This window comes from Phascolarctos cinereus, unplaced genomic scaffold (assembly GCF_003287225.1).
Source record: "Phascolarctos cinereus isolate Bilbo 61053 unplaced genomic scaffold, phaCin_HiC Scaffold_726;HRSCAF=1367, whole genome shotgun sequence".
Lineage (NCBI taxonomy): Eukaryota > Metazoa > Chordata > Mammalia > Diprotodontia > Phascolarctidae > Phascolarctos > Phascolarctos cinereus.
Genome location: NW_027556098.1, coordinates 337143037 through 337165334, shown reverse-complemented (window position 1 = coordinate 337165334; position 22298 = coordinate 337143037). Strand labels below are relative to the sequence as shown.

General features: G+C 40.7%; 1 protein-coding gene across 2 annotated transcripts in view; it reads right to left on the bottom strand.

Annotated features, from left to right (window-relative positions):
• The window catches only part of ITM2B (integral membrane protein 2B), a 34630-nt gene extending 27825 nt beyond the window's left edge, over positions 1-6805 (bottom strand). The window contains exon 1 of one of the 2 annotated variants that reach the window (XM_020993786.2): positions 6393-6805. In XM_020993786.2, the coding sequence (XP_020849445.1) occupies positions 6393-6509 (117 nt within the window). In that variant the 5' untranslated portion in view covers positions 6510-6805. The remainder of the gene's footprint in view (positions 1-6392) is intronic. The other variant, XM_020993785.2, reaches the window with a different exon arrangement.
• Positions 6806-22298: the final 15493 nt, after the last annotated feature.

Here is a 22298-nt window from a genome sequence, read left to right as displayed (position 1 = left end):
AATAAGTTTAAGCAGATGCGAACACCCCATTAATTTATTCTCAATGCTTTAAAAAAAAAGTTCAATTTCATCCATATGGTGATGAGATATATTGGTTTTCCTTCAGAATTAAAAGAACTTCAAAAGACTATACTTATTTTCCAAGGGTTTTTATTCACATTCAGAAAATGTCCAGTAAGAGGACAGATAATACAAGAACTACCACAGGCTTTATCTAAAGTCTTTCATTTCAAAAACAAGTGTTTACTGAAGGATACAAATGGTAGTAAAATTAGTTCTCAAGTAGCAATTGTCCTAATGGACAAACAGGATACACTCATCTACTCTAGTTACCTCCTTTGTGTAAAAGCATTTCATTAGTTTAAAAAAAAAAGGAATAAAAATAAAACCAAACCCAGACATTTCCCATAAATCTTCCCAAGTTTCTTGAGAGCAAGAGTTAAATGTTTCTGAGTCTTGCAAAAATTACATTTGTTTCTCAATAACATCTCTTTCCCCCAACCCCCAGAGCAAGCTATCTTTTGTGGCAAAAGCCGAGAAAAAAAAAAGTTCAGCAAAACTAACCAACCCACAGACTGAAGAGTATGCACAATATTCCATTTACAATGAAAGAAATTAAAGTGTGCAAAAAAAAAACCCGTATTTGGATGGACAAATCAATTTCACTCAACAGAAAGAAGCTGAAACCCATCTCTAGTCCTTTGGTTTCTAGAACCTGTAGCAGTTGCTTTTTTATTAGAGTCTCAGTAAGTTTAAAAAGTTGAATTAATCAGTATCTGTCTAGGACTGGATGAAGTCTTTCTAGCCTTTTCTCTACACAATGATAATATCGTGGATCACATTTATGAAGGCAGCATAATATAGGAAAAAGCTCACTAGACCTTGAGTCAAAGGACTTAGGCTCAAATCCTGCCTCTTACAATTGCTATCTGTGTAACCTTGGGCAAATCATTTAATCTCTCTGGGCCTCAGTTTCATCTGTAAAATGAGGGCACTGGAATAGGTGATTATGGTCCCTTCCAGCTCCAGGTCTATACCATGGCTTCTTTAGAAGGCCCTCCCTTTGTAATTATAATGATTAAGCTGGCTCTGGAGTTGAGGTAAGAATATGTACATTCTCCCTTCATCACAGAAGTGGTTGTGAACTCAACGAGTGGATGGACAGTCACAGACCTGAGAGTTCTGTCATTTTGCTGAAATGTTTTTTCTCCTCTTTAAAAACAAAAACACACAAACAAAACTCCCACCACTCTTACAAGTGAAAACTTAGGCAATGACGAAAGGACTGATCCAAAAATAAATGTAATATTAAAAAAATATAGGCATAAATAAAAATCCAAAAACAAAAAGTTTCTTTTTGACGAACACCGTAACTAAAACAGAACGTTATGCGTACTCAATTCAACATGCATTTTTTAAACACCTACTCTGAATAAAGTCCAATGAAGTTATCCCCTAGGATCTGGAGATATTAAATGGAAAAAAATTTAAATGGCCATGTCTTGGAGCAGCTGACAGTCTATTAGGAGGAACAATAAATACAAGATAAGCATAGGTTTCAGCACCCACATCTATAAAGTGAAATAGTTGGGGGCTAGATGATCTTCTGAGGTCCCTATAAACTCAAAAATCTATGATTCTAAGATCCTCAATACAAAGTAATGGGGTGGGAGACTGGATATGAGGAATAGAACTTTAACTGAGACGGTGAGAAGAAAAGAGCTTATATGGATGGTACATGAACTGAGCCTTAAAAGGAGATATGGGTTCCAAGAGGCAGAGATAAGTACCAAAAATAATAAAACTGTCTCAGAAGAAAAAAAAATAAATTTCTGTGTACATCAATTTAATATTAAATAACCCTTTAAATAACTTCACTTCATAAACCTTAAGATGTTTTCTTTACCAAAAAAAAACCCCACTAAGTTTGAAAATTTCCTTGTACACTAATTTAATATTAAATAATCCTTTAAATTAAACAACCTCCATTCATGACCCTTAAAAGAAGAGTTTCTATGCCACTCCCCCCCCCCAGTTTGAAGCCCTAGGATAGAATGGATAGAACAAGTGAATAATCATTAACTCTGAGAAGCTCAACTAAGGGTGCAAACTCTAGCTGTGAAATGGCCTCAGAGAATACTTCTGGCCATGTAAAGTGGCAGTGTGGAATTTCCCTACAACCCTCCATCTGCTGATCAGAAACACTGTCAACAAAAACATATTTGTTGGTGTCTGGTCAAGAAAAAAAAGGTATGTGTTAAGGCAATATTGAGGACACAACTCGGAGAAGACCAAAGCAGAAGTTACCCTCTTTCAATTCAATCTGCACCATTCCTAAGCCCCTGAAGTTTCTCCCAACCTCCCCCAATTGCTAATAATAATATAACTAGTTTGTATAGAGTGCTGTAAAGTTTTCAAAGAGCTTCACAAATATTTTCGTGTCTGAACCTCACAACAACTCTGGGAAGCAGGTGCTCCTATTAGCCCCATTTCACAGATGAGGAAACTGAGGCAGACAGCAGTTAATTGGCTTGCCCAGGGTTACACAGTGACATCTGAACTAAAAGTCTTCCCGATTCCAAGTCAAGCTAGCTAGCACTCTATCTACTAAGTCACCTAGCTGTCTTACTAGAAAAAAAATTGAGAGTATAAATCACAAAATAAACTTGAGTAATGGGAGACATAGGATTTCACGAGAGTCCTTGAGGGAAGAAGAGACAGAAAAAGTCTGCCAATTGCTAAACTACAGAGGCCATTCTTCACACAGGTTTTAGAAGGAATCTCAAGAGAGGCACTGCAATCCTGTCACATTTTACAGAGGAAGAAAATGAAGCTACTAAATGTGAAAGGACTTTGTCCAGGGTCATAGTGGGCAAACACCTCTTTCTCAAGTCCATTTTTCTTGGGAACTAAACTTAACAGTGCAGGAAGTAAATTAAAGTCTGATTGGATTGAGGAAGTATTTGTTGGTTTTACAACAACAACAACAACAACCACCACACGAAGTCGGCCAAATATAATTATATAATATAGTGCTAGAGTCGGCATATTTCCTTCGGTATTTACAAATGCGCAGCACACCTATTTTCCAGAGCTAAATGAAAAGCAGTCTGCAACCTAACATAGAGGAAAAGTTTCCAATTTGAGGGGATATGTATTCATTCAGTTTAAAGAGCTCAAGATACCCTCTACATCTTCTAATTATCTATTGACTGCTATTCCTCCCCTTCTCTTTCTAAGGGCTTGGCCAACAGAAAAGAGAGAGAGAGTATAAGACAAGAAGTAAAGACAGAATTATTCACAATAATCAATGGAGGCAGCAAATCAGGATTAATATGGGACAAGATGATTTAACAATAGGCAATGGAAAACAAAACAACTCTTAAGCCTCCAACCTGAAGGAGATAGCCTGTGGGGAAAACAGCAAGGGGCTGGGGGGTGTGAGGGAGAGGAGATTGGGGGCTGGGTTTGCAAAGCAGAGAAGATGAGAAAGTATTCACCAGTGCATGGAGAGTGGTCATTCTGCTGGAGTAAAGGGTACTGTGGTCACTTGTTTATAAGTGGTTTAGGACCCATATTATCCAATCTAATCTACTCAAGAGGGTTAAAGGAAGACCAAACATATAACAGAATGATTGTTTTTATCTTGAGAAACCAGCTGCAGAAACATACAGAATGGTTTGGATACAGTCATTATCATGGAACCAGAAAACTCTTCAAGGAAATATTGATTTTGCAGTGATTGTCCAAGCTTTCAAGGTTCAGAAGTTCTTTCACAAAAATTTACCCCGAAATAAGGTTTTAATTTACATGTAAATGACTGATTAGAAAGATTCCTCTCTTAAGGCAGACAATATTTTGTCACAAACTGAAGAAAAGGGCCCTTTCAGTTAGGAGCTGCAAAAGGAGTTAGTCATCTGTATCTGCCAATTCACTGATTACTGCCTTAGCTACAAAGCAGGACTTTGGCCTTTATTGCTCAGTCCTGGTATTTTTGTTTAATGTGTTCCTTTCAGAAAACAGAAAAAGAGTTAGAAAGCCACAGAGTTATGTATTGTTACTTTTTATAGGTGCCTACAATGTCAAATCTGAAGGATAACTGAAGCTTTCCCTGCAGGCTCACTGTTTCAGAAATTATGAGAAAATTATCAGAGGCTGATTTTAAGGCTTTCCAGCCAACAAAAATCTGATTTTAGTCCAAAGATTTTCAGATCCCCTAGAGGATCCAGGCCCAAAGACAAGTAAGATTTCAACAAAAAATGATGTCACCCAATTTCTTTCTCTGGATTTTTCTTTCTTTCTTTTTTTTTAAGAAGAGGAGTCAGTTATAGATAGTTTTTGTGAGGATAGTTGTTTCTACTTTTAGCTTTTAGTTTTCTCGCTATACTGTATACAACCTTGGTCTAATACTTAGCACTTTGGTGAGGGTGGGGGGCACATGAATGTTAGATAAAAACAAATGTTCTGATAATCTACTACTGGAATGACAATATATTAGATCTATCGCAAGTACGTTATTTTAGGACTTTGCAGAGGATTCAGGAAAGCAACTCGCACAGAGCAACCTTTTAATCCACTTTAGGGAGTCGGCTCACTGTTTCCATTTCAAAGTAAGACAGTCCATATCAAAATTAACTTTTGAAGCTAGGGTTTTTTTGTTTTTGTTTCTAATCTCTTAGAATTCCACACATATACAAAAAAAGCACAAGTAAGGCGAAATTAATGTTATGTGTCTCGAAGTTGTTAATAATTTGGTAAACAAGGAATCTTGGAATTGGAAGGGGCCTTAGAATTCCACCTATTCTGTCAATACAAAAATCCCCTCTACAATATTCTGGGCAAGGCGTCATCCAGTTATTCCAATACTTCTAAGGAACCGGCAAGAACCCATAGTCCCATTTAAATTTTTATTGTTAGAACTGGACAAAACCTTGAAAAACAACCAAGCAGCAGTGGTAAGTGGCACACAATAATTAGGTTTCCCTTTTAAGTCAGAACAGTATTTGAATCTTTTAAATAATTAGAAGGCATATTATCTAATTGAAAAGGAAAAGTATTCAAGGGCGAGTTTCTTTTAAAAAGTTGGCAGAAATAATCTAAACAAAGTGTGTCAAGTTGCAAAAATATACTTGTCACACAAGTTAAAATAACACAAGGAGAAATGCAATAACCTTTTGCTGTAGTTTCTTCTATTAAGCTACAAAAATAAAAGAAACTCCGGCAAAAGGTTATTGCATTCCTCCTCGTGTTATTTTAACTTCTGTGGGGAGTCCTACAAAACAAATGCTTCCTAAACAGCTTTAGTGGGTAAAAATAATTATTCAATGGAAACAAGAGTCCCAGATAACAGCTCTAAATTAATTTTAAAGCAGAATTATTAACCACGCAATCCTCTATGCAAAAACAAAAATTGGAGATGAAGGGGGAGGAGTTGCAAAATTTTTTGTTTATCTAGTGTTGAGTGTTATTCACAGGCTTCTAAATATTTTTTGGGGAAAAAATTCTATGGCCAGTTTCCAACAACAGCCTCATAACAATTGCTGACCTTTGATAGGAATATTGTTTTAATTATAAAACTAACAAGTAGCTCCTCACTCCAGCCAACTTGCCCGCCAGCCTTCTCCCCCTCAGTTAAGTTCAGCGGCCAATAAGGATGGCCCGGGGTGGGGGAAGAAAGGAGGGTGAGGAAGAAAATGCTTTTAAATAAGAGGCTTACAGCTTGCTGGACTCAGTCCAAGTACTGTTCGGCTCCAAAACGAAAGTAGAAAAGAACCCGAGGTTTTAGCTCGTTCTGATGTCAGCCATTTTAGGATTTATTTATAAAGGGGGAGGAAGTGACAAACTCGGTTGGGGGGACGTGGTGGTGGGGCGTGTGTTTTTGTTTTGCACGTTACCGCCAGAGGTCCGGGGTGAAGCCCCTCAGTGCACGCAGCAGCCGCGACGGCGGCTGCAGCCCCCGCCCTCCTCCCCCCGCCCCGACTGCACCAATGACAGCGAACCGGGCACAGAGCTTTCAATCCCGCTCGTCTCCTATCCGTCCCCGCGCTGCCCGTGCAAAGTAATGAGCTCGCCATTCCCCCCTCCAGCACTCGCGCTTCCTTACAAAGGAGGCTGCCCTGGCTGGAGAAAGGGGGCAACTGAAGAAGGCGGGGAAGCTTCAGGTTCCCTTAGAAAGTAGCTCATAGTGGCTTCCCTTTTTCACCCCCTCTTCATCCAGGGATCCCAGGCGGACTACGATCCTCGCAACTTGATCTAAATCGCCCCGTCCCCATCTCGGTGGCACTCCCCAGGATGCCCTCGGGGCACCCCACCCCCCGCAGCGACCCTTCTCCCTCTCCTGATCCACCTCCCCTTCCCCCCCATCCCTCCCCAGCCCTGCCCCGCACCCGGACCTTGCAGTCCACACTGACAGCGTCCGGAGGGATGATGAGCGCCTCCTCGCCGCTCTTGGGCTCCTCCTTCTTGGCCTCCTTCTGGGCCAGAGCCGAGTTAAATGCCACCTTCACCATGGCGCGGCCTCTCGCTGCCCTCGCGGGGTGGGGGGTGGCACTCGCTGCGGGCCGCCTGCAAGCAGCAGCTGCCTTCTCGTCCTCCTCCTCAGCCCGGGCGCCGAGCTAGCGAAGGGTCCCTGCTCCGGCGGCGGCCGGACAGCAAGGTCCGTATGCTGGGGGCTCTGTCTGCGCCTGCACTGCCCGTGCTGCCCCTGCCGCTGCCGCTGCTGCTATTGCTGCTCTTGCGGCTCGGGCTCCTGCTCTCCGGCTCTCGGGCTCCCGCTGTGCAGGCTGTGTACGCTCACGCACCCAGAGGAAGGGCGGGGGAGGGGGAGGGGCGATCCGCCTCCAGGGGCGGGGGGAGGGGGAAAGGGGCGGGAGAAGGAGCGAAGCTACCCGCACCGCCTCCGGGCTGGGGAACCGGCACGGGGAGCCGCACTGGCGGCCAGTAATTGGATCCTCCTCTCCTTTGGTCTCTTATTTTAAGCATAATTGGGCTAACTTTTCTGGGGTCTCCTAAAACAGATGGGTCTTAATCTCTTGCAGCTCCCACCCCGGTGAGTGCTTCTACAGGTATGAAAGTTTAGGTGTAGTCCGCTCTCTGCCTCAGTTTCCTCATTTGTTCAAGTGGACTGGTACTGAGGAGTCTGAACTTCTGCACTCTGCTTGGTGAGATAAATACCTCTTATCCCAGAGATCAGCTTTCTTTTCTGACTGTGTAGGTTCCACCCACGGGCGGTTACCTGAGTCAGACTCGCTTTTCTCTCGACCTTCCTCCTCCCTTCTTCCATCTCCCTCCCTCCATCACCCTCCTCTTCCCCTCCCCCCATCCTTCTCTTCATCCTTCTGCTTCTAGGTCAATCAATCTTCCTGTTGTGACCTGCCTCTAGAACGGTTCTTTCTGTTGCTAAGCTCTACTACATTTGAACCCGAATCATTCTCTTGTGAATGGATAAAGCTCACACATAAACTTTTGTGTATGTGACATAACTCTAAAGAGACACAATGCAGAGACATTTAGTAATCACTTAATTCAGATGTGCAAGGTACGCAGTAACTTTTATATCTGTAAATGAGTTCAGAAATTGTGACTCGTAGAAGGTCAAAGAGTTAGGTAGCTACAGTTGAACCTAGGTCCTCTGAACCCAGCTTCACTGTTCTTTTCACTACACATACTTAGCTTATTTTATAAAACAAGTTTCTACTCTAATCAGTGAGAAACTGCTTTCAAAGTGATTTTCCTTAAGTACAAGTCCCACCAAATCATTCCCTTATTCAATAAACTACAGTGGCCTCCTGTTTCTTCTAGGATAAAATATAAACCATACTAGGCTTCTAAAGTCCTTTGTAACCTAGCCCCAACCTTTTCAGTCTTATTATACATTATTCTTCTTCCCACACTACAGTGTAGCCAGCCTTCTTGTTGTTGCTCACACATTATCCTGAACTTCTCATCTCCTTGCCTTTGCATTAGCTAAGGAACGTGGAACCCAATTCCCTACTCCTTTTCTCCATCTCTTTTAATCTTTTACATCCTTACCTACATGAAAGCTTTGCTAGATCTCTCCAGCTGCTACTGCATTCTCCTTCCACAGCATTTACTTATTAACATATTCTGTGCATAAAAAACCAATAAAATTATGTGTATAGATCTCAATATAGAATATAAGCTCCTTGAGAGCAGTGACTATTTCCTCTTTTGTCTTTGTATCACCAATGCCAAACATAGCACATAGAAGGATCTTAAAAAATGGTTGTGAAGAAAAAATACTGAGGAAAAAAAAAGATAACCTTAGTTGAGAGGAGAGGGAGATAATTTTCATTATCCTAGAAATAGTGGAAGATTCCCATAACTGGGCCATCCTTGGAGTGTAAAGCAAATTCCTTGGTATTGATATGGTGATTCTGTATGAAATAAAATGGAATTTCTTGAGTAGAATTCCTATTTACTAATTGTGTGACCTGTGCAAACTATTTGATCTGGCAGGGCCTCAGAGGCTGTGAGAGATGAGCTTTGCTTTATCTTGCCCAGAACCAGTTCTCCACCATCACCTCATCTCTTCTGGTCACCATCTGATTCATACCATGCCCCCTCCCCACTTCCATCTCCCCTTTAAATGTTATCTTCCCCCATTAGAATATAAGCTCTTTGAAGGCAAGGGTTGTCTTGCTTGCTTGTATTTGTATTTTCAGCACTTAGCACAGTTCTTGGTAGATGGGGCTAGTGACTTGTCCATGATCTCTGAGCAGTTAACGCTGTTGTAATACCCCTACCACCTGTCTTCCCAAACTCCCACATTCTGCCTAACCTTGTACCACCCTGGACCACTCACTTCTTGGATGGTTGACTTCTGTAGTGCCTTCTTCTCAATCCAGGTTGCCCCTGAAAGCCAATTCATTTTTGCTTTGACCTGGGAGGGGTGTCAATATACCTGTCCTTCCTTAGGGATTCACTGAATCTCGTCCTATTTCTAAGAGATATTAAACAGGACCTGTCCTCACTTGATGTTTAAAGATTCTGTCCTCCTTTAGTATGTTGATGACTTCCTTTGCTCCCCCTCCCAAGATGTTTCTGTTCAGGACTCTGTATACCTCCTTAATGGTTTAGCAGCAAAGGGCCAGAAGGTATCTTGGGACAAACTCCAGTTTGCTCTCCCCTCTGTGAGATTCCTGGGACATCACCTCTCTGCCTCCGGCTTTTCTCTCCACTTGTCCCACCTTAAGGCTATCACTCAGTTCCCTGTACCCCACATCAAGCGTCAACTCTGTTCCTCCTTTGGTCTGGCAGGCTATTGCTGTCTCTGGATCCCTGACTTTTCATGTACAGTCTGCCCCCTTTATGACCTTCTAACGGATTTTATACCTGAGCCCATGGCTTTCTCCTCTGATGCTCAAAACTCCTTTGATTCTCGGAATTAGATCTTCCAACAGTCACCAACTTTAGGCCTCCCCAACTATTCTTTCCCATTTGGTTTATTCACCTCTGAGAAAGGAGGGAATGCAGTTGGGGCATATTAACACAAAAACATGGTGAAAATTTTAGCCCTGTGGGATATTATAATAAAACTTTGGACAATGTCATTAAGGGCCTCCCAGAGTGTCTCTGTGCAGTAGTGACCACTGCTGTTTCTACGACTGAGGACATTTGTCTTGGTTTTTCCTTAACGATACATTTACCCCATGCCATTGAAATACTCCTTAATTCACACTCTACCCAGCATTTGTCCTCTAGCCTACCAGCCAACCTTGAAGTGACTGTTGTCCAAATCTAACCTGACCATCAAATGTAAACATGCTCAATTCTGCCACCCATCCACTGAAGGTGGAAAGTAAGGTTGAGAATCTATGGCCTCGAGGCCCCATGTGGCCTTTTGATGAGTCCAAGTTTATTAAGAGATTTGTTCTGTGAAGTTTGGATTCAAAGGGCTGCACTTGAGGACCTAGAGGACCACATGTGGCTTCGAGCCCATGGATTCCACACCCCTGCTAGACCATGACTGTGTAATTTATCTGGATGTCTTGCCTCCCCTCAAGAGGACCTGAAGGAAACCCTCTTAGAGAAATAGGACTTTGACTGGTACACTGATGGATCCTGCCTCAGGAATGAGGAGGGAGACTTGGTTGCCAGTTATGGCACCACCACTGCCATAGAAGTGGTTGAATCTTCATTACTACCTGATGCCCATTGGGCACAATAAGCCAAACTGGAGGCAGTACCCAGGGCTGGGAAAAAGGAAAGGGGAAAAGGATTAACATCTATACTAATAGCCAGTATGCATTTGGGGTGGCACATGACTCTGGAATGCTTCCTTACCTCCTCAGGACAGCCCATCCAGAATCAGAAACAGGTTTCCCATCTATTAGATTGCTTATTGCTTTCCCCAAGCAATAGTGGTAATTAAAATTCCAGGACACAGTCGAGAAAACAGCATACGTGAGCGTGGAAACAACTTAGCTGACCAAGCAGCTAAAACCACAGTTTTAACTCCTCTAATTCCTGAAAGCATGGCTCTCATAGCACAGGTCCCTGTGGAACTATCACTCTGCCCTATAAGCACAGCCTTATTAGCATTCTTGTCTTGACCAAAAGGCCTACCTAAGCCTCTTAGCCTAACAAAAAAAGAAACAGCTACAGCCCAGAAAAGGATGCTTATTACAAAGCAGGAGAAACTTCAAAAGGAGGGATGTAGACTTCATAAGACTATGGGACTATGGATTGGCCCGAATGGACTTGTAGTACTCCCTATGAATTTATCCCTCCCTATGATGAGCACCTTCATTCATTTGGCCATTAGGGATTCGACAATCTAGTAAAGCTTGCCTGAAAATATTGATGGGGGTGCTTTTACCGGGCCATCACCACTGCCTGTTAAATGTGTTCTACCTGCCCCAAGCACAATGTATTCAAGCCTCTGAAGCCAGATCATAGGCAGTTTCCCCTCCTAGATTCACCCTTTGAAATATGGCAGACCGACTTCGTTCAATTGCCGCCTGCCTGTGGTTACAAATATGCTTTGGTTATGGTCTGTATGTTCTCTCAGTGGGTGGGAGTGTTCCCTTGTCATACTGCCACAGCCTCTGGGGTAGCAAAAATCCTCCTAGAAAAAAAGTATTCCATCATGGAGGGGTTCCTAAAGAGATATATAGCAATAGAAACACTCATTTTATAGGAGCTTCATTAGCTAAGTTGCCTTCATTCTGGATTATCACTCAGCATCTCCATTGTGCCTACCACTACTAACCATCAGAAACGGTTGAAAGAGTTAATGGGATATTTAAAACCTCTCATGCTAAATTCTCTAAGGAGCGGGGCAGCTACGCGGCGCAGTAGATAGAGCACCGGCCCTGAAGGCAGGAGGACCTGAGTTCAAATTTGGCTTCAGACTAAACATTTGATACTTACTAGCTGTGTGACCCTGGGCAAGTCACTTAACCTCAATTGCCTGAAAAAAAAATTCTTTAAGGAGCTAAGTATCCCATGGTCCAAAGCCCTCCCTTTAACCCTGCTAGGCCTTAGATCTAGACTATTTCTTTCCCACAAGCTCAATCTCTATGAGATAATAACAGAATGCCCTATGCCACCATACCCATAGGTGGGAAGCACAGTAGCCAAAGGCTCCCTCCTATAATACTGTACTAGGTTGGCTCAGAAAATCTCAGAAACTCACCAACTTGTCTCACAGTCCCATTCTTTAGAAATTCCAACTGAGCTTCTGCTCCTTCGTTGCGTGGGTTTGTTGAAGTTTAGATGCTAAGGGGTGCTAGGACCCCAAAATCACAACACATGGATCTTGTCCGAAAGAATTTGACCCAACCCTTCTTTCAGCCAAAGACTAGGTTTATTAAAGCTATATAGGCCAATCTCTTAAGGAATCTGAACATTTGTAACCCTTGTCCTTACGAGCAGGCATGAGGAAGTCTCAGCCACTAAATGATGACTAGGAAGGATCTTCTATACAGAAAGACTTTGAGAGGGATCTAGGAGTGGTCAAATAGTTTTGGGGTGACTGGGGGGGCTGGGAGAAGGGGTGTCTTGATGGGAGTGGCTGTACTGGGGGAGGAGTTTAGGGAGGATCTTGAAGCTGGGGTGACTAGGGGAGGAGTTTAGGGAGAATTCCCATGGGAGTGTCTGGGAATTGAATGGGGTCTGGATAAGATCAAGGATGGGAATCTAGGGCTATTAGGCCAGTAATAGACAATAGAGGGCTAGGCTTAATTAGGGTAATAAAGAACTGGGAGATAGGGCCTCAGGGATAAGAAAGAGCTAGTTGATATGAATAATAATAACCTCTGGAGACTTCCTTGACCAGATAAAAGTTCACATAAGGTTCAAGAGTTTTCTGGGGCCCAAAGACAAATGGAACCCAAATTCTTTTTTTGGATGAGGGCAAAGGTCTTGGCTTGGGCCTATACTCCATCAGGTTTATTGGAAATGCCACCTCTGAAAACACTCCTTGGAGTCATGGTGGAAAGGTCATTTTGAAAGTCCTGCTTTCCACCCCCACTGCCACCAGACTCTGGGGAGTAGAGTCCTGGATCTAATGTGGTTTAGGGGTTTGGGGATGCTGGGGCCCCAAAATCACAAAACACAGGTCCTGTGCGAAAGAATTTGACCCAAGCCTTCTTCCAGCCAAACACAAGGTTCATTAGAACATTGTCATATTGGGAAGACTCTTAAGAAGTCTGAACATGAGTAAGCAGTGGCTAGATTTTAGAAATTTAAGCATCTTAATGGAGACAAGATGGACCTTATATACAGAAAGACTATGGGAGGGATCTAGGAGTGGCCAAGTAGTCTATGAGGTAATAGAATTCCGGGAACCTGGACCACCCGGCCAACAGAGAATGGAGAAGTGGCCTGGAGCCATAGGGAGGTCCACAATGAAAAGCCAGTTGATGGGATTATAGCATCAGGGGAATGCCAGGATTTGGCCATGTGGGAAAGTCCAGGGTTTTTCCTTTTTGGGGTCTAGATTCCATCTTCATCAGATCCACCTGTCATATCTCAAAAGGGCAGCACCACTCAACTAGACTGTAGAACCTACCTGTGACCTCACCTAAAAAATAAAACAGAGTCTGAAGCAGCCAACATCCAAGGCAGACAGCTCTTCCCCCAAGCCTAGAAACATCCAACAGCAGATGTAGACCACTGACCCAAGGAACTGGATGTGGGCTGAGGTTTGCAGTTACTCCCTCTATGAACTAAATCTTTTCTTTCTCCTTGCTGCTGTCCTCTCAGTACTAATCTCAAGCAGCAGTTTCTAGTCTCTCATCTTTACTTTGTTCTTGTCTCAAACCTATATGGCTTATGGTGTTTGTTCTACTCCTGATCCCCTCATTTAGGTCTGCAGGCTTATATGCCTCACACTGGCTGACCATCCACTCAGGAGCCCAAAATAAAGCTTCTCTAAAACGCTCAATTTAACTGATTGTTGGGTGTGTTACTCACGGTCTATGTCCCTTAAAGCTCTGGCCATTGCCGCTGTTAGAAGCCTGGATCATGACCCTGATGGCAGGGATTCCCACACTATCCCAGAAATTGAATAGATGCCTTTACAATTGCCTTTATTTGGGACAAAGTTAAGGGATCTGATGCCTGATTTGTTAGAGCAAGGTCCCACACTCCATTTGTTACAGGAGGCATTTGTAGTATTATAAGATGCCCCAGTCCCATTCAGGGAAATCTGTGGCCGCAGAAGCTGACCAGAGAGTCAAGTGGGACATTTAGGGGAGCAACCCATGAGGAGTTCAGAGTGAAGACAGAATTATATTGCATAGGATTTAATGATCCAAGGTGGGGGCCCATGTTACTGCTTGTGCCCATGATGCAAAGTGGAGCCTGAATTTCTAGAGAGACTTATGAGTGTAATGGACCCCATAGGTAGGGGTCTGATACACTAGGGACCCTAAAATCTGCACTTAAGTTCTCTATTTCTTGGTTAGGGTGCTCCTTTTCACCACAGGCAGATGTACTTCCAATGTTTTAATGCCTGGGACTGTGGTAGTGGCATAAGAATAGGGATAGAGGTGAAGGCAGGGGATATGAACTGCTCTCTTTATAAAAGCTGCTGCTTTATGGAGCAGACCAGGATTGGTCCTCCCAGCCCAGGGAGGAACAGGGGTTTTCAAAGCATGTTGTCTTAGAGACCTTTCATTGTGGCTACCCTCAATCTCCCAATTCTCTGTTACCCTTAACCTAGCCTAGCCCTCCATTGTCTTACCTCTCTATGGCCCCTGGCCACTTCCCACCCTTAATCCTAGCTAGGCTCCATTCTTTCTTGGCCACTGTGGTCCAGGTCCCTGGCATTCTACTACCTCACAGTCCATCAGACTACTTGGCCACTCCTAGATCTCTCCCATAGTCTTTCTGTATGTAAGGTCCATCTTGTCTCCATTAAGGTGCTCAGATTCTTATAATCTAGCGACTGCTCAGATTCTTAAAATCTAGCCAGTAGCTCAGTAACATTCAGATTTCTTAAGAGTCTGGCCAATATGGTGGATGTTCTAATAAACCTTGTCTTTTGCTGAAAGAAGGCTTGGGTCGAATTGTTTTGAGCAGGACCTGTGTGTTGTGATTTTGGGGTCCCAGCACCCCTAAACCTCTAAACCTCAACAGTTATACCAAAGAGTAGACCAGAACACCCCTAAGGACAGCTCTAGATTTGAACTGGTCTATCAAATTGGGGTTAATGGGGAGTTAGATTTATTTCCCAGGGCCACCCAGAACTAGGGTAGATTAGAGTCCAAATCTGAGCCCCTAGTGCCATTTTGGAATTCAGATTTCAGCATGGCAAAGTCAAAATGGTACAGTATTGCGAGTTGGCAATCCAAAGCCCTCTAGGTCATTCTCAATCTGTAACCTTAAGCAAGTGACAAGCAAGTAAATCAAAGGTCATAGGGTTTAGAACTAGAGAGACCAGAAGAATACCCTATTTCCCAGATGAGGAAACTGAGCCAGAAAGAGGTTTAGAGTAATACAAGTAGTTAATATCAGAACTAGAATTCAAATGCAGGTCTTATGTTTCCAAATCCAGTATTCTTTCCATAGACCCCACTGTCTCCCTGGGTCTCAGTTTTCCTCATTACTAAGATAAGAAAGGTGGATTAGACAAACTTTATGGTCCTTTCTAGCTCTAGTATTTTCTAGTCTAGTGAACTCAGTTTTCAACCTCCAATTCAGTTTTGCATCTGGTTACCTGTTATCTCCGACCTCAGATTAATAATACCTACATAGTACTACAAAGTAGTAGAAAGAGACCTCAGATACTGAAGCTGGGACAGGTTTTTTTGGAATACTACTGTTTCCAAAGGCCGAGGAGTCTTATAAGGAAGACATGGATGATTGTAGAATTCACTTCAAGGAATGTTAACTAAGTCCTTAAGAGATGCCAGGGAACTGCAAATTATTTTGTACCACTCTAGGGGAATTGGGGAAACAAAAGAAAGTCAACTAACATTTATCAGCTAGCATTTATGAAGCATTTACTAAGTGCCAGACACTGTGTTAAGGGCTGGAAAGAAACTTGTCACATTTCACAGCTGAATAAATTGAGGTAAAGAAAAACCAGATAAGTTTGTGTCAGCCCCAGGAATGGAACCTTATACTTTACTTATTAAGCCTCGGGAATAATAATAGCCCATATTATATGGTTCTTTAAGATTTGAAAAGCACTTTCCTATGAACACACCTGGAAGGCAGGTACTGCAAAGATTAGTTTGTGCATTTTCTAGATGAGAACACTAAAGTGAAGTAAAGTATTTTACCTGAAGTTCCTCCAATGAACAAATGACCAAGTTTCCATGCTGGTTGGAAGATAACATGACCTCTCGATAGAAAGGTGATGGGCTCAGGGTGAAGATTGAGACATATATTTTGGGGACATGGCCAAGGCAGGAATTTGTTTTTATTGACTATATATACATAATTTGTTGTAAGGTCTTTTTCTTTTTTCTTTCTTTTCTCGTCAAGAGCAGAGGTGGGAGGTAGAGAAAAATAGATTTCTGTTAGCTGAAAAAACTTAAATTTAAAAAAAAATTTTTAAAGATGACATATGACCTTTCTTGTTTAAAACTGGTTGGCAAACTGTCCGGGAACTCTATTCTGATTTGGCTTCTGCATTTTATTCTGTGTCCTAAGTACACTGTAGAAAGACAGTTAAGTGGGATCACAGCTAAAATGAGCAGTCTAGTTTTATAGGAGTATAGTCATTGTCCCTGGAAGCTATGGGAGGGATAGAAAAGAAATGATACAGAATAGAAGCAAGCTAAAGAAGGGAGGAAAAACTCCCTCCAATAATAGGTTACTGCATACAGACTAGTAATGCAGAACATGCATGTTAAACAGCAATTCAGTGTGCTTTGGTAAACATTTGTCCTCTGGTTTATTTTCAGACAGCAGTGAAATCAACTTTTTAAATGAGCCATTCTGTGTATTTCACCTTGATTCTTTGTTATATTTATATTTAACAGAGAAGGAGGACAAGTTGGCCTCTGGGAGCTAAACCAAAAAAAATTCCAGATCTGTGTCTGTGATTTGAGAAGTGGTTTGGGGGAGGAATGTAGTGTTTTTACTTCTGTTTCCATTCCTCCAAGGACTTCTTTTAAAAGTGACTCTCATCTTCAGAGAGTGATTTTGGAGATTTGCTGAAGTGATTTGAAAACTCTGCAAATGTAAAGTCCATGGTCGAATAACGTTACTATGTGTTTTGAAACGTTTTGTTGACACCTTCCCTCCTTGACCTTAATATTTTTAGCTTTAGCAAATAATCTTGTGGCTTTGTCTCAATGTCTATAAAGCTAAAAGGAGATATATTCCTTTTAGACTAAGAATAATTCTCCAACTTAAGTCTCCTCTTTCTCTCAACCAACAATTCCTATTATTTACCTTCTCAGTAATCTTCAATATTCTTTCTTGTTTTGAAATCACCTCATTGCCTGCCTTCCTCTCATGTTTAAAATGCTGCTAATCACTATCTCTGTCTTGTTGCCTACCATACTTTTTTCAATTATTTTATTTTAACCCTTTTGAAATTTAGCTGATGTCAGAGAGATGATAGACCCAGGATACAGAATAAGACATATTTTTTGGATATGGCAAATGTAAGGAGTTATTTTTCCTGACTGAATATTTGTTGTAAGGGTTTTGTTTTTCTTTTCTTTTTTTTTTTTTAGTGGATGGAAGGTGGAAAGGGAAGAATATAAATCTTTGTTAATTGAAAAAGAATTAATTTTAAAAAATTTAATTGATGTCTATGTCTGATACTCCAAATTTACTATCCATTCATGATACTTCATTGACTCCCACCAAAAACTTTTTTAAAATAATAGTTGATGTTTATAAAGAACATTATTTTTGCAAAGTACTTTAAACATACTTTCTTATTTGATCTTTACAACTATCCTGTGAGGTAGGTGCCATAGTTATCATTAATCCCCTTTTATAGGAAAGGAAACTGAGGTTCAGAGGGGGTTAAGTGACTTGTCTTTGAGAATACTAGTATCTATGGCAGAATTCCCACTTTGGTCTTCTTGACTCCAAGCCCAACACTCAGAGTGCCTTATTGCCTTTTAAGTTTATCAACTTACAAAGTTTTTATACCTAATCCTGGTTGTATATGCAAATATACAGAAAATATCTTTGGTCTTTCTTAGATTCCTTCTGTCTTAGAGTCTCTTATCTTATCTGCTTATATACAAACTCCAGTGGCTCCCTATTTCCTCTAGGGTCAAATATAAAATCCTCTTTGGACTTTTAAAGCCCTTCACAATCTGACCCCTTCCTACCTTTCCAGTCTTCTTACACTTTACTCCTCTCCATAGACTCTAATATGAAGTTGCATTGGCCTCTTCACTGTTCTTCAGACAAGACACTTTATATCCCAACTCCCTTGCACTTTCATTTGCTCTTCCTCAGGCCTGGAATTTTCTCCTTCCTCTCCTTCCCTTTCTGGTTTCCCTGGTTTTCTTTAAGTTTCAGCTAAAATCCCATGTTCTTTAAGAAGACTTTTCCCAGTCCCCTTCAATGATAGTGTCTTAGTGAAGACACCCTGAGATTAGTGAACAAATCATGGAATATAAATGTGATGGAATATTATTGAGCTGTAAAAAAAGAGGAAGTAGCTTATTTCAAAAAGACTTGGAAAAATTTATTTGAACTGATGCAGACAGAAGTAAGCAAAACTAGAACAATTTATACTGTAGCATCCATAGTATAAAAATGAACACTTTTGAAGACATTTATGAACTTATCAAGAATGAAATGAGCAGAACCATGAGAACAATTTATACAGTAACAGCTCATAAAAACAAACAACTTTGAAAGTTATAAGAACTCTGATCAATATACTGACTAGCTATGATTTCAGAGGTCTGATAATGAAGCAAGCTGTACACTTCTTGATGAAGAAGCAATGGATTCAGGGTGCATAATAAGAAATGTCAAATATATGTAATAGTGATTATCTGGTCTCCTACTGCCTTATGGCATTAGTGTGTTGCATTTTACCCCTCTCCCAGGTTTCTTCAGTATCCTTAAAGGGGGTTAGAAGCATTTAATGCCTGCCAGTGGTTCAAACTCTCACCAATTGTGTTCCCTCAATTTAGGAGTCCCCTGTACCCCACCTCTACTTAACCATATAACAAATTAGATTTTACAAAGGTGTATTTACTTTAAAGGTATGGAACAAATATACAAACATCTGTCCCAACACCTGAGGGGCATAATTCTTCCCCATACCACCTCAGTTTTTGGGGAGGGAGTTATAATTTATGTTATGTTAATCCTTACAACAACCCAGGGAAGTAGGTGCTATTATGATCTCCATTTTGTAGCTGAGGAAACTAAGGCAAGACGAAGATTAAGTGACTTGCCCAGAGTCATAAGTATCTGAGGCTGAATTTGAATTCAGGTTTTCCTTATACCAGGTCTAGTGTTCTATCTACTGTGGCACCTACTTGCTTCTAGTATTTCTTAATGTTTACTAATAAAACTACGCTAGGTACTATGAAGGATATGGAGAAATATTATATAGAATCCCTGCCTTCAAAGACTTGTAGTCTTAGTGGGAAGGTATCATACCTGAAAAGTTTCAATCGTAATTCAAAAAACATGTCATAAGGGAGTGCATGACCCAAAGAATGGCAGCGAGGATAATTGCTCTAGGATTTTATGGTGGAAGAAACCTTGGGCTCATAGACACAAAAGGGAACTCAGAGATCTAATCCAACCTCCTCAATTTATACAAGGGTAGTGAGCCTCAGAGGCAGTATTTGAACCAAGTCCTCTGCAGAGCTAATATTCTTTGCACTATGCCAAAATGCTGTGATTTAGCATGATCATTTTGGAGAAGAGGGACTCAGATTCTCGCTTGGTTTTGAAGAATAGTTGGAATTTGGATAGGCAGAAAGGAATGGGGAGGACATTCCATCCAGGTGGGAGAAGAACATGAACAGAGATTGGACTGAGCCTGGCATGTAGTAGAGGTAGAGAAAAGACAAGTCTGACTAGAGTAAAGTATGTATGTTTCTCAGGAATTGGTAGGAAAATAAGGGAGGGTAGCTGTGATAGCATCATAGTACACCATGAAAAGTTTGGATTTTATCCTATAGGGAATGGGCTACTTCTGTAAGTTTCTGAGCAGGTGACATGATCAAAATAATACTTTAAAAAAATATCAGTCTTGCAGCTATACACTAGATGGATTGAAAGAGGCAAAGAAAAGCACCTAAAGAAAAGTCTAAATGTTCTTCTAGGTTCTTACTGTATTAGGCTGAAATGGTTAGAAGGCTATTACAATAGTCTGCTCATTCTTCAAGGGAATATTATGAAGGTAAACAAGACAAATATTTATGCTTCCCTCCCTACATTTTAGGTTGAAAGGTGCCATAAAAACATAATATTACTAATAGGAATACTGTGGAATACAATTTTTAAAAACTCACATGGTAATGTTATATAATTAAAATGATACAAAAAGGCATACAAAATTGGCAGAATGTGATAAAAATGACTCTTCCTTCCTTCTTTTTGAAACTTTTCCCCAGTATTTCAGTCAAGAGTAAGTTGGAAACTGTAGGCAAATAGAGTAAACACTGGACTAAGGACTTTAGAAACCTGGGTTCTAACCTCAACTCTGTTATCAATTCACTGTATGACCTTGGACAAATCACTGAACCTCTCCAGGCCTCTGCTTTCTCCTTTATCAAAAATGGAGACCAAAAGGGAAAAAGACCTATCTGTGAAAAAAATATTAATAGCAGTTCTTTTTGTGGTGGCAAAGAATTGGAAATTGAGAGGATGCCCATCAACTGGGGAATGGCTGAACAAGTTGTGGTATATAATTGTAATGAAATATTACTCTGCCGTAAGAAATGATGAGCAGGCTGATTTCAGAAAAACATGGAAAGACATATATGAACTGATTCAAAGTGAAGTGAGAAGAACCAGAAAGACATTGTGCACGGTAACAGCAATACTGTATGATGATCAACTGTGATGACTTAGCTACTCTCAGCAATACAGTGATCCAAGACAATTCCAAAGTACTCATGGTGAAAAATGCTATCTACCTCTAGAGAAAGAACTGATGGAGTCTGAATATAGATCAAAGCATACTTTTTTCACTTTCTGCATTTCTTTTGTTTTTTTTTTCCTTTGGGTCTATGTCTTCTTTTACAACATGACTAATATGATAATAAGTTTTGCATGATTGAACATGCAAATATATCAAATTGCTTACTGTCTCAGGGAGGGAGGAGGTGAGGGAGGGAGAAAATTTGGAACTCAAAAAAAATTAAGTAAATGTTAAAAATTCTTTATATGTAACTGGGCAAAAATTTTTTTTTTAAATGGAGACCACACTATTTCATAAAGTCTAGCAGTATAAGATTGGGTGAATAGAAGAGTTGGCACCACTATCTTCCAAACATGAATTACTATAGTTGGTAAAGAGGCTTTTCCAGGCCTATATTAGATTGGGACTCTTACTTTGCAGTTATACTTAGTATAGCTATCTTTATGTTTTGTTCATTGTTTCTTCCCTGACTTCATATTTCTAGGGTCAGCCTGCCTGCTTTAGACTGAAGTTGTGTCTTTCTTTAGTTCTATTTCCGTGGTGATTTGTAGTAAGTGTTTCATACTAATAATATCATTACCTTTTCCCCTGCTTTTCTCTTGAGATTCTAGGTTATAGGTCCTTTTAATGAAATTCTTACTGTCTTTATTCTTCATGTACTGCATTTCAAGTTGAAAGAGAGCAAAAATAAACATCAAATAAGCCACAGCATATAATTTTATCCATTTTACCTTCAAACCCCTCATTATTCAACTAAGGAAATTGTTGCTGTAAACTATGACAGATATTTTCAGCATCATGGAAGCTCTCCTTAGTGATCAGAATGGACTTAAAAGGTTGGAAAAGTGGACATAAATAAAATGAGTTTCAACAAGAAGTATGGGGTCATACTATTGAGAAAAAATATTAATACTGTCCTCTGTGCTTTAGGCATGTTTGCCAGAAACAAATTTATTAACCTAACGTCATTCCAAATCCAAGTATTTCTACCTTATCTACAGAAATGTCCAAACTGATACAGTCCTCCTTCCCCTGGCCATATGTGTCCCTGGATATCTTGTTTCTCAAGGCAACATTTGTAGGAATTTTGAACAAAGAAAAGCCCACAATGTGTTAAAATACAGTTTTAGTTAATCTTTTACTAAAACAACTCAATTTCTCCCTTGAACACTCCCCTTAAGGAATGAAAGGACTTCCTCCCTATGTTCTTTTTTTTTAAAGGAAAAGACAATGATTTTAACTACACAATAGACATTTTTTGTATTAAACTTGGTTAGAAACATTAATCCGTATTCCTGGGCCCTTAGCTTTTGTTCTCAACCCTTTTTACATTATCCTAAACAGAAAAGTATGGAAAAGACTTTAGAATGGAGAAATATTTATTTCTTAATATTTTCAGCAGAACTAAAAGGGGGGATTTTAATATGCTTCCAAAATACCAAAAACAAAACCCTTCACAAATACAAGGATGAAAAATTTCCATGATGCTGGAAATTCCCAATCTCACTCTCCTCTGTCTTTCTCCATGACATACCCCTGTTCCTCCACTTTTTTAGGCTCCATCATCAGCCATCTATTTTTCAGTCATTAGTCTCTCCCTTCTAAAACTAATCCATTCTCTTGATTTCAACTATCTGATGACTACCAAATCTAGACTCTTCCTCTCTAATCCATGAGGTATATCACTGACAGACTCAGATACTTCCATAGATCTCTGATCTCATAGGTATGGGTA